Below are 11760 nucleotides of genomic sequence, written 5' to 3'. Positions count from 1 at the left end.
GTTATAGCAATAAAGTTTTAGGAACGAATAATACACTTTGTACAGAAATTGAACTCGCAACCTCCAGGTCTAGACCACTAAGTAATACAGCTACATTGCTATACAATGGAATAATTGTGCATATCATACTTATTACACCTGTCAATCTTTAAAGCCAACTTGTTAAACACTCATGCTTCAGCTAGCATGCTTAAAGATCCTGATTGCGGAAGCCATTACACAATCTTTGTTCCTAACGCTGGCTTAGGTTATAATAACGGTTCTTATTATAGTAAGATTAACTAGCCTATGTTACTCAAATTCATTGGGTAAAAACTTGGCCAATTAAAAATAAAGTTTCCATGCAAAAACTTTTTTATTACCTGTGCAACACCGGCCATTCAGTAGTATCAGAATATGTCAGGGTTCTCTAAAGCATTAGATATGCTTATTCTCAGCACATGGACACATTGTTATTACGTGATGAGCTACCTCGGAGGTTGCATGTGTTTGACACGTGAAATAATACAGCTACAAGTGAAGAGTGATGATTTAATCACTGTATTTAAATGTATTTAAATGTATTTAAAAGGTTTGGTAAAAGAGCCTCAAATGAGCAAATGCCAGATGAACAAGAAGTAAACAGTGATTACTATTCAGATGATGACAAGTCGAGACATGTGCTTCAGTTCCTGAGAAGATTAGCAGCAACAGAGACTGAGAAGTAACTAGCATGCTTGAGTAAGTAACAACTAAACATACTGTTTGAACATTATTTAAAAGGCCTTAAATATTATTTTATAGTTAATCCATTAAATACTACTTTATAATTAGTATTTAATATATTATTTCAAAGCTGATATTCTAGGTATTATAGCAGAATTATCATTTCAAATAATACTTTAAAGTTGGTATTTGAGATTTAATACTTTAAACATTTGATGATTATACTATTGTAAATACCATTCTAGAGATTATACCTTAAATATTCTTTAGAAAGCATTCTTATGAGTATTTTATGATATAAATTATAAATATTATTTAATTTATTCACATTAACAACAAAAGATTTCTAAGTTAATACTTTGAACATTTTTCTAATTCATATTATAAATAATATTTGAGATTTGTTTTTTGATGTACCCCTTGTTACCATTTACATGGCATCGTGTTGATAGACCATTGCATGGTTGCTGGTAGAGACCTGTAGCCTATTATTAAAAGAAAACTTTACTATAAGAAATGCCCATTTAGCATGATCACTTTGACAGTTGCTTTTGTATATTTTTTGATATCTTTTTAACTTTTCCCTGAAATATTCCAACATTTCACAAAAACTATATTATTAAAAATAAGGCTAATGAATGTATAATAAAAGTATTTCATCAGACAGCAAAATCTTAGCAAAATTATTTTTAGGTTTTCCTTTAGATTATTTTATGCCGAAAGGACTAATAACATGTATTCAATGTTTGGTCAACGTGAATATGGACTAACAATGTAGTTTGGTTGTAGGTGGTCCACTTCAACTGCCTCTGCTCTTCCTGTGACAAACTTAAAGCCATAGCTTTGAGAAGCATGTAATACAGAAAACTGACGATTTCGTACCAAAATGTTCTAACAAGAAAACTCTTATGAAGAATATTAAAAGAAAGTATTTTATTCAACGTTGTATTACGTGTAAAATTTTTGCTAGAAACATTAATTATTATTCTTTATTAAAGAAGAAGTAAATATATACTTACTCTACTCAGACAAATTTATAATTGCATAGCAGTGCAGCAATAAAATGTTATAAAAATAGTACTGAGCATTGCGTTACTCTCAGTATTTGGTGCCATTTGATAATTGCAGCAATGGGTATGCACATGTAACTAAACCTGCCGAGCTATAAGCCATAAGTCAATCTAGTGTAGCTTTTATGTTGCACTTTAAAATTTAGACAAAAATATTATCATTCACAATAATTTACAAAGCAAATTTTTAAAAGCAAATCCACCATATTCCATAATTTTGCGATTTGATCAGAAACTACTATTTAAAAAAGAAGCTAGTTTACACAAAACCTTTGCCATGTGACTTACACTATTAGGCAGCAGTCATCAAAAACTTGTTGTCAGTATAAGACAAGGCCTAATGACTCAAACTCTCTGGCATAGCACGGTTGTCAGCAATCATTTCGAAGGCTGTCATTAAACTGATAAGTCATGTCTGTTCTAACCAGTCATCGAAACTGACCTGGTCTGCACTTGAAGCAGCAGCCCTGCACGAGTCTTATCTATTAGAAGTAGTCTGCTGTATCTCTATATTACGTCTGGTTCATGCACGTTTTACAACCCAAAATAAAGCATACACCGAAACCTAGCAGTTTTTTGTCGCTTATAGTGTGGTTCACCAGCCACGGAGGCTGCAGAGAAACATAAGTTAGAAACCCTCACTTATCAGAAGTTTTAAATAGTACACAAGTGGAGGCATGTGCACTTTGTGAAGGCTGTTCAATGAGGAATCCCTTGTGCACAACAGAAAGAAAAATATATTCACAAAGCGCAGAACATTTTGTATGTCAAACTTTGTTAGTTGATGAGCGATAGTTCTTTGCTTACGAGCAGCGTTGACATGAATCGTCAGCGATGCAGAACTTTGTGAGTTCTAAAGGCTGGTTCAAACTATGTCGGTGTTGTCCTCTCATAGATTACTCGTGGATTACGCAAACACGAAACTGAAGGCATCGTCAAAGTACTACAGATATTTAGGGAAAGATTTCAGCTGTCAAACTTTCCTGACACGACAGCCTCCGCAATGTGTACCATTTCAGTGATGGTGATTGGCTGTCACAAATTGCTCGATCCATATTTTCTTCCATGGCAGTTGCTGCTGGACTAGTATGTCGCCGTTTTCGCGACTGCATTGTATAATGAGAATGCTATGCCATGGACTATTCGCTGATATAAACGCAGATGTGTTTGTGATAGTGTGAACAGTATTATTACAGACGAACACCGAAGTATTGTGTGATTAACATCGACATGCCGCAATATACTGTGAACCAGTTTTAGAGCGTGGTTCCCCATATCGACTGAAAGACCCCGGCAGTAGTCTTATGCAGCGAAGCACTTGCAGCGCTAGGCTCGGTGGCTCGTGTTCACATAAAGCTGCCTCGCTAATGATCGCATAAAAATGGCAGCTCACCATGCAGTTTTGAAAGTGCTGACCTTAGCCTGTACAGTGCTTTTTGGGAAGGTTTTGCCTGCAGATCCTTGCGAAAGTTGAATAGTGCTGAACTCTGAGCATAAGTTTCCGTTTCTCCGCCGATAGCAGTATGATCTTTGCACCAGTGCTTGAGGCGTATATGAGAACCATGCCTTAGTCTTATGCACTGAGATGCGTATTTCATGTGAGCGACGATTTAGATCGCAGGCCACCACTCGCTGGCCTATGAAATCTGAGAAAGTGCCTCTCAATTTGGTCATCAACAAGGATCTGTAACTTGCACTCCTAAATATTTTATAGTTTGTCAGTTTACTCAGCAGTCTTATAACCTATTATAAAGTTTCTTGGCTACAGGTAGAAAACCTGTCTGTGACAATCATAAAGCCTTTCAAATTTCGCTCGCAGCAGCAATATAACATCAAAAACTATATAGCTCATTTCTATGGAGAACAAAGCATTATCAAGGAAACCCACAGATTCTACCATTACAAGTGTCGAAGGCTGGGCTCTTTGATTCAAATGTCATTAACTATAAATCGTGCTGCAACATGTATGTGTCTAGTTTTTGTTATTAACTATTTTACAAATAGCCTTTGATCATAATAATGAGTCTGGTAAAAATTGATTATTGGAACTATACATGTAAGTTCTTGTAATCTTTACTATAATGAGAATGGTGTCTGTCTGTCCATCCGAAACCAAGATTAGAGGTCAGAAAAAAGATTCAGTGTTCGATGTAAGTCGAACTCATGACAAGTGGTTTGATAGACCGACACTCTAGCAAAGTGGTTCTCAACACTGGTTTGGTGAATCAGTCTCAGAGGTTTGGGCCTCTCAAAGGCAAAAGCATAAGTCACTCTGATTTGCATGGTCGTACCTTTATGAAAATATGTAGTTGGTAGTGACTTCATACCTTGTATAGGTTTTGTTCCTTGAAGACAGTGATGGTAATACACAGTTCATTTTTGCGCACCAATAAAACAGTCTTGAATTTGAAGCACCATATTTTATTTTTTAATACAAAAAAGGATCAGTAAAAGCGCATATGGCACTAGTGAGGTTTAGTATGTCTAAAAAGCCAATGAACTACTGCTCAAACACCTGCACCAATCAATTTAGAGTAACTGTGTATATATTTATTCTCTGCGCTTAACCGGCATTCCTGATGATCTCTCACGACACACTAGGCTGCCAGGGTAACGGTATTCTTGATTTGAATGAACCCTTTCTTTAAAATGATGTTTTATTCTAGGACAATTGCGACAGAAAGTGAGAAACAAACAATATTGTTTATATCCACAGCATAAACTATGTTACTTCCAGAAAGCCACAGAACCAGCAACGAAACCTAACATTGCAGTTTTACAGACTGTCTACATGTGGAGGTAGTTCAGGAGGCCCAACATTTTTTGTTTCATTCCAGTATTACAAAATCTAAATTGCAAAGAGTGATGTTATTTTTCCTTTACATATCAATTGCATTATGGGATAGGCCTATGTAAGATCGGATTAATCTTACTGTGGAGTGCTCTTTTGACCAATCAAATTGCACAATGGATTCAGTACTCAGCAATTAATTAGTCTTCGGAACAAATTTTATGACGGAATTCCCTGACAGGCCTACCTTCCATGACTGCGGTTTGTGCCCTGGATACTGTGCGGTATAGAATTCACATATATGACCTCTCAGAATGGTCAACGCAGGTCAACAAATACGATTGTGCAGTAAATTAATTCCTGTTTGATTGGATGTCATACACAAGTACTAGAAAAAAGAGAATTAAGGTATGTAAATGCTTTTCTCTATACAGTCTACTCTAAACCATAGGTACTACAGATGAACCAATAAATGGTGCATAGAAGCAGTGCAAATTATGCACAAAATGTTTTAATACCACAGCTGTTTGGTGTTTTACATAGCAAAATGAAGTCGAGGATTTACTATATTAAAATCAATGTACGATTTTTTTTCCCAAAAGGCAGGCATAGCAAAACCTTTAAAAGTACTACAAAATTTGTGGTAACAAAAATTTGCCTTACATTTTCCTTGGACAAATGAAGCGTATGAAGTTCCATGTCTTTTACAGTACAACTACCAATCGCAAGCGCAGGGTTTTGTCAATTGCTACAATTTCTCGCAACACAAATCCCGCACAGATGTCTGACCCTTGAGCTGTTGCTCTATTGAAACTGCCCTCAACACCCGACAATATATTCTAGGTTAACATTCACATAATAATGTGAATGCAGTTCTCTCAAACCACTTCTTCAAAATAGTCACTTTTAATATGTTTAGCATCATTTATTTATCCTAAAAAATTAATAGTTTGTGAAATTTAAATATACGGAGCATCTTAAGTTTTTATTTTTCATGAGGCTTATTGATTTTAATAATGGAAACATGTATCCGACAGACTTGGCCTATATGATTAATAACAGACCAACAGAGTTCTATGGCAAGGCCATCAATTTGTGAATAAAGCTGAACGTCAGCTTTCATAATAAACTCTATTAAATATAGGCGCGGAAAAGAACTCGGTGAACCTAATCAGTGAGTGAGACTTGTTACTCTATCAGAGCGGATTGTTATTCTCACCATAAGGTACAAGGCATACCATGTTGATCAGAGATACAGAAATCATTAAGCGTGTCTATACAGGAAGGTAATTATATTCAAGAATACTGAAAAAACTAATGGAAACACTACGATTACAAAGACCTGTCAAGCTAGTTTTACTCATAATATGTGGAAATAAACTTCAACAAAATGTCAATGGAAGTTTAATTAATTAATCCATGGCGGATAGGCTTTTATGGCGACAGACAGAATTGAGAGGCTCTCGCGCTGACAAACGTGAATTGCAACGATGAGTAAAGACTACATAGCTTATTTGACACATAAAACAACTATGTACATTATGGAAGAGCACTTAAAGGGAGAGTTGTACAGCTGGTCCTATGGAGTCTATCTGTTTGATGAGAGCATCTCTCTCCTTCAGGGCCTTCATCACCGTGTCCTTTTCTCTTTTTGTTGGAGGCCTCTTCTTTTGCCTTGCTGCCACAACCTACAAGTAAATAACATCAAATAGACATCATGATAAGGTGAAAGTTAATGATAACTGGAGCTGCACAACGATTATAAAAATTAATCGCGATTAACAACTGGTCTGAACCAGTTAATCGTCGATTATTCTTAGAATTAATCTTGCAAAAACCTGCATATTCAAAAACAAATAATACAGCTACATATAAATTAATTATAATTGTGACAATTGTTAGCAGGAGTACATGTTATGTACAATGTACATAAGTTACAATGTAAAATTATTATGAGTATGAAAACAGTCTATGAAAGTCTATAATTAAGTCAGCCAAGAGTTGAGGCAGCACAGTTTATTCACATTATCTGAATAAAGAGATGCCCTCTTCTTACATACAATATTGCCAGCTTTAGAGAATAGCCACTCGCAGGAGACAGTAGTTACTATAGTAGTTATTGTCTGCGACAGCTGGTGATGATTTTTGCGCAGTATGATGAGAATTAGTTCAATTATATCTTAATGATGATGTGCTGTGGTGGTAGGCAAATTCTTTCTGGCATATATTGCACTTCACTTTCTTGTTATGCTTCCAACAACGTACAGAAATGCGCTACCTAGTATGGAAGACATTTGTCTGCTTTCATGTTCCAATAAAGTGTCAATCTTATATTACTGATATTCTAAAGGTGAAATATGAGTGTGATTTTTTTGAAAAATGAAAATACATGTATAATTTACTCAAGAAAGTTTTTAAAAATAAACAAAAAATAGACTGTGAGATACATGTATTAAATACTACTGAAATCGCTTTTGTTGCTACTACCTAGAAACATGTTCGAACAGCTAACAACATGGCCGCTTACGGCTAGATCGGCACTTGCTTGTGCATTGTATAAACAAGTTAAACGTAAGTGACTTACTTTGTGTTTTTATAGTTGAGTGCAAAATAATTGTGGTTGTATATAATTGGTAAAAAAGTGTTGCTTGTCATAATATTTATTTGTTAGTAAATTAAATGGTAGTAACCTGCTATGTTATTATTATATATTGAACAATACAAAGGAACCACATCATGATCACCACCTCAGTTGTATTTAATTTGAAGATTAATTGGCTCAACTCAGTTAATCGTGTATTTGTATTGATCGGCGTTAATCGTTTAATTAACCCGATCATTGTGCAGCTCTAATGATAAGTATATATGGTCTATGGTGACAATATGTTTTATATATTCTTAGAATAATATCATTCATTAATACTGAATGTGTTTTATGGTGCTTGCTTATATATTAATAATGTAATCAATAGAATAGAATACCTTTGGAATACATAATTTTGGATATAGGGTTCAAATCACGCAATTTCGTTCATTTTACAAATCAACTATGGCATGTAATTTATAGCCAGAGAAATACGTCTCCAAATTTTCTGTGCTTCTATCTATATATACATTAGAGACAAGTATCTTAAATAAATATCTATCCATATTGATTATATGAAAATTATTGTTTCATGGGAATCTTAACAACTTGAAAATATTTAAAATAGTAATCTACAATAACACTTTCGATATGTTTATGTCAAACCTACCTTGGTCTGACCTTGTGTGATTAGATGTTAAAATGTTGACAGCTACGGATTTCACTTGCTGACTGCACTATACCTCATCAATGTATATATACCGAAAAATTTAAAACTGGTTGTTTTCATATTTTAGAGCAGCTGAAAATGGAACATTTCATATGCGTTGTTGCGGTTATCTAACTACGGTTCTTACAAATATTTGAGTAACAGAAACAATGCCTAAAGCATTGAATACTGTATATACTCATGTATACATAAGTCGGTCTCATATATAAGTCGATAGGTATTTTCAGACAAAAAATTGCATTATCATAGGTATTACTCATGTATAAGTTGATTCCGCTACTCCAGAATATTCCAGCATATTCTGGAATAATTATATCAAATCGAAACCAATTGTTGCTGTTTCGGAATAAAAACATAACTTATAAAATTCAAAGATTGTGTACTCAATATAATAAATTTGAGTTCTTCGACATCGGGTGTGTGACAAGCGGTATCTATGGAGTTAGGTCTATGTAAATGTATGTGTATTAGACCTTATTTGGCATTTACAGTTGTAAAATTTCACATAATATTTTCGATAACATACTCCTTGTTAAATTTACAGCCTGATGGCAGTACAGCATAACAATGGTGGTTACAATGTTATGATTGAGCTGTTATAAGCTTGTTTAAAATAATATATAACATATTTTTACTAATATTTGATACTGGTAATTCAGTAAAGTAACTTTAGCATTTACATAATGAAGTACCATTATTATGAGCATTTTCTAATGCTTCATACCGTGATGTGTTTATTACATGTGCAATAAGAGAGTTTTCTTTTTATATTTACATTCTATTCGACTCGGCAGCAAAGTGTCCATAAACATTACTCATGTATAAGTCGACCCAAAAAGTTTTCTATAAACCATTTCACAGAAACTGGAATTATACTTATACATGGTTACATACAATACTTTTCATTAGTCAAGCAAGTAGTCAATGACATAAAGATATTGTCATTGACCAACATTAATGCTCATATGTGAGATGGTGAATGATTATCATGTACTTCACAAACCAGCTTCCCTTGACTAATGTAAAGTTAAACCATAACTGTCACGTACAACTGTTATTGTATTTAATAGGTAAATCAGACACGCTGATTCCGATTTTGTACTCAAAATAAAGATTGGTCTACTAACTTTCAGAGTAATGAAGGCTTTTTTACAGCGTTTTAATATCAGTATCGAAAACAACACGATCGGCACAACAAGCTCCGCCCATAAATACGTGACGTAACCTAGCTTTTTAAGAACGAATGTTAAGTAGGGATGGCTTAGACCGATTTAGAATAATAGAGATGGGTGTTTTAAAATCCATTATTATCTAAATTCAGCCTTAAAAATAATCTTAGTCTTTTCTGAAAGGTAGATAAGCTATTTAACATTGCATATTTAAAAAAGCGCGGTAAAAACGCTAGCTTGTGGTAAAACCGCACTTTTTGAGCTCATTTTTCTCGGCGTCCAGCCTATTTAAACATCATGTAACAAGCTACGAGCAATTTTAAATAGTTTATATACCTTTCATAAAAGACAGATTACTTTACAGGCTTAATTTAGATTATAATGGGTTTTAAGACCCCCATCTCTATTATTCTAAATCGGACTAACCATCTCTAACTTCCGTTCCTGAAAAAGCTAGGTTTCATCACATATTTATGGGCGGAGCTTGTAATGCCGATTGTGTTGTTTTCGAGATGGATACCGAAACGCTTTAAAAAAGCCTAAATGACTTTGAAGGTTAGTGGACCAATCTTTATGTTGAGTACAAAATCGGAATCAGCGTGTCTGATTTACCTAGTAAATACGATAAAAGTTGTACGTGACAGTTATGGTTTAACGGTCTCATAATGATTTTTGTAAAATACCATAACCTTTGATGCTGTCAGACCCCTAGCAATGTGTAAGACAGGTTCACTATTACATCTAATTAAAAACAACAGTTCAGACGAGGAATACAGTCATGAGGGCAAATGACTAGCTGCACAATCCATACTATAATAAGTATAATTTATTAGTATAATATTACAGTCCGAAGCAACGGTTGAAAGTTGGAAAAAAAATGCATTGCACAGGAGTCAAAGTTGCGCAACATTAATGATCTGCCGGTATGGCCAATGACCGAACCGTATGCTTGTGAGGGAAATATCGTGCACACAAAAAGGTCAAAAAGTAGTGCTGGAATGGAGAGTCGCTAATAAGGACAGATGAATAGTTAGTAAGGCATGGTGAGTGATGAGTACTTGCAGACGATTGGTCCAGCTAAAACTACCATCCTTGTCTTTGGAAGCTAAAACCCGTCTCATTATAGTTTTTTCCAAGAGAACAGAATAAATTACATCCTACCCTTTTGTACGCCTCCATAACATCAGCATCAACAGTGGCAAGCTTCCTTTTTAGGTCCTGTTTAGCCATCTCATCCTTGGCTAGCCTGCAAGTGTATGTGCAAGCTCTGCATACAACCGAAGGGAGACAACTCTCTGTAATTGGCTGTTGACTCAATGTTTTACACAAATACTCAACCATAGTACAAAAAGTTTTTTGTTAAAAACACTAAAACAGATTGAATTTATCTAAATATGACGATTCCTGAACAACAGTTGTACATCTTCTATATGGCTGTTTAGAGTAAAGCCAATATTTACCAAGCACAGTTTAATAGTCAATTCAGGGCATGAAAACGGGAAGCATGACTGGGTTGAGAACGAAAGAGGCAAAGTCAATGCTAAATATCTTGAGCCGATCAGCCTCAGGACAGCAATATAATATAAAGCGCTTATTGGAAGAAATGGGGGAAAAATAACGAAATCGTCAAATTCTATTAAATGGTTGACAAACATTCTCAAGCTCTTGTATGACAGCTCATTCAGAGTGGACTTTCATATCAATAGACAGTACTCTACATTCATGCCTTAATGACGACACCACATATCGCTATATGTATTCAAATGAAGGAAATCCCTAAGGGAGAAAACGCCCTGGACTTTCATAGTAACAATAAAATATACGATACTGCTATATACTGCAATAACTCTCTAATTCAACTCATTTCAAAGCAGAAAGCGACTCCTACTTCTAAAAGTAAGTTTTCCTTATTAAATAAAAATGAAGAAACTCGAGGGCCACGGACAGAGCGAAGTCGCAAAGGAAGACTACCCACAACTTCCCTGCTTCAGTAATAGAAATGTCAGGAGATTCATACCTACACCGCACACACCTGCATATTCCGAAAAAAAACACTTTACGAGAAAATATAGCAATGGTTCAAGGAAGCCTGAGAGGGAAGAATGGCAATTCATTGACAGATGTTGAAACCCCCGTGGTGTTGGATGAATAAGGCGCCCTTACGTACCCAAGAGGGTACATAAATGGCAGAGAGATTACGTGTACTTTTACAGTAAAAGGTAAATTCTGAACACAACTGGTTTTTCGATATGTCGTTGGTGGCAGAATAAATCTATTGGCCTTTTGTTGGCTAGGAATGAGCTGAATCAATAAAACTAATCATGGTAACCAAGAGACAGCGTGATGCTCAAGATTAGTTATTTGATGCGTGAAATAAGGAAAAATTAATACATTCTTATTTCTTAAAGAAAGCTTTTTATTTATTTCTATTTCTTATTTCTTATTATTTCAAAGAAAGTATATGGTATGCTTCAAAGGTATCAGTTGTCTGCTCAGATGGAAAATTATATGTTGTAATTATATTGTGACCAGTTTTCTATAATGAAATACAATTTACCATAATATCTGCTATACAGTGTAAATGAAAATGTTAAAATGTTGAACTTTGACAAACTTTCCCGTACCGCTAGAACAATGAGACCATAGATGGCGTATAAAAGCTCCTTTGCCGATAGTGTTGCATTACATTTGGTCACTTGAAATTAATTTTA

General features: G+C 34.8%; 1 protein-coding gene across 2 annotated transcripts in view; it reads right to left on the bottom strand.

Moving 5' to 3' along the window:
- Positions 1 to 5772: 5772 nt before the first annotated feature.
- Positions 5773 to 11760, bottom strand: part of LOC137399805 (transcriptional adapter 3-B-like) — a 34615-nt gene continuing 28627 nt past the window's right edge. For both annotated transcript variants that reach the window (XM_068086033.1, XM_068086034.1), the window contains 2 exons: positions 10211 to 10295; positions 5773 to 6254 (listed from right to left, as the gene is read on the bottom strand). In XM_068086033.1, coding sequence (XP_067942134.1) covers positions 6120 to 6254; positions 10211 to 10295 — 220 coding nt within the window. In that variant the 3' untranslated portion in view covers positions 5773 to 6119. The remainder of the gene's footprint in view (positions 6255 to 10210; positions 10296 to 11760) is intronic.

This window comes from Watersipora subatra, chromosome 7 (assembly GCF_963576615.1).
Source record: "Watersipora subatra chromosome 7, tzWatSuba1.1, whole genome shotgun sequence".
Classification (NCBI taxonomy): Eukaryota; Metazoa; Bryozoa; class Gymnolaemata; order Cheilostomatida; family Watersiporidae; genus Watersipora; species Watersipora subatra.
The sequence above is the reverse complement of the archived record's forward strand: the minus strand, read 5'-3'. Positions and strand labels throughout refer to the sequence as shown.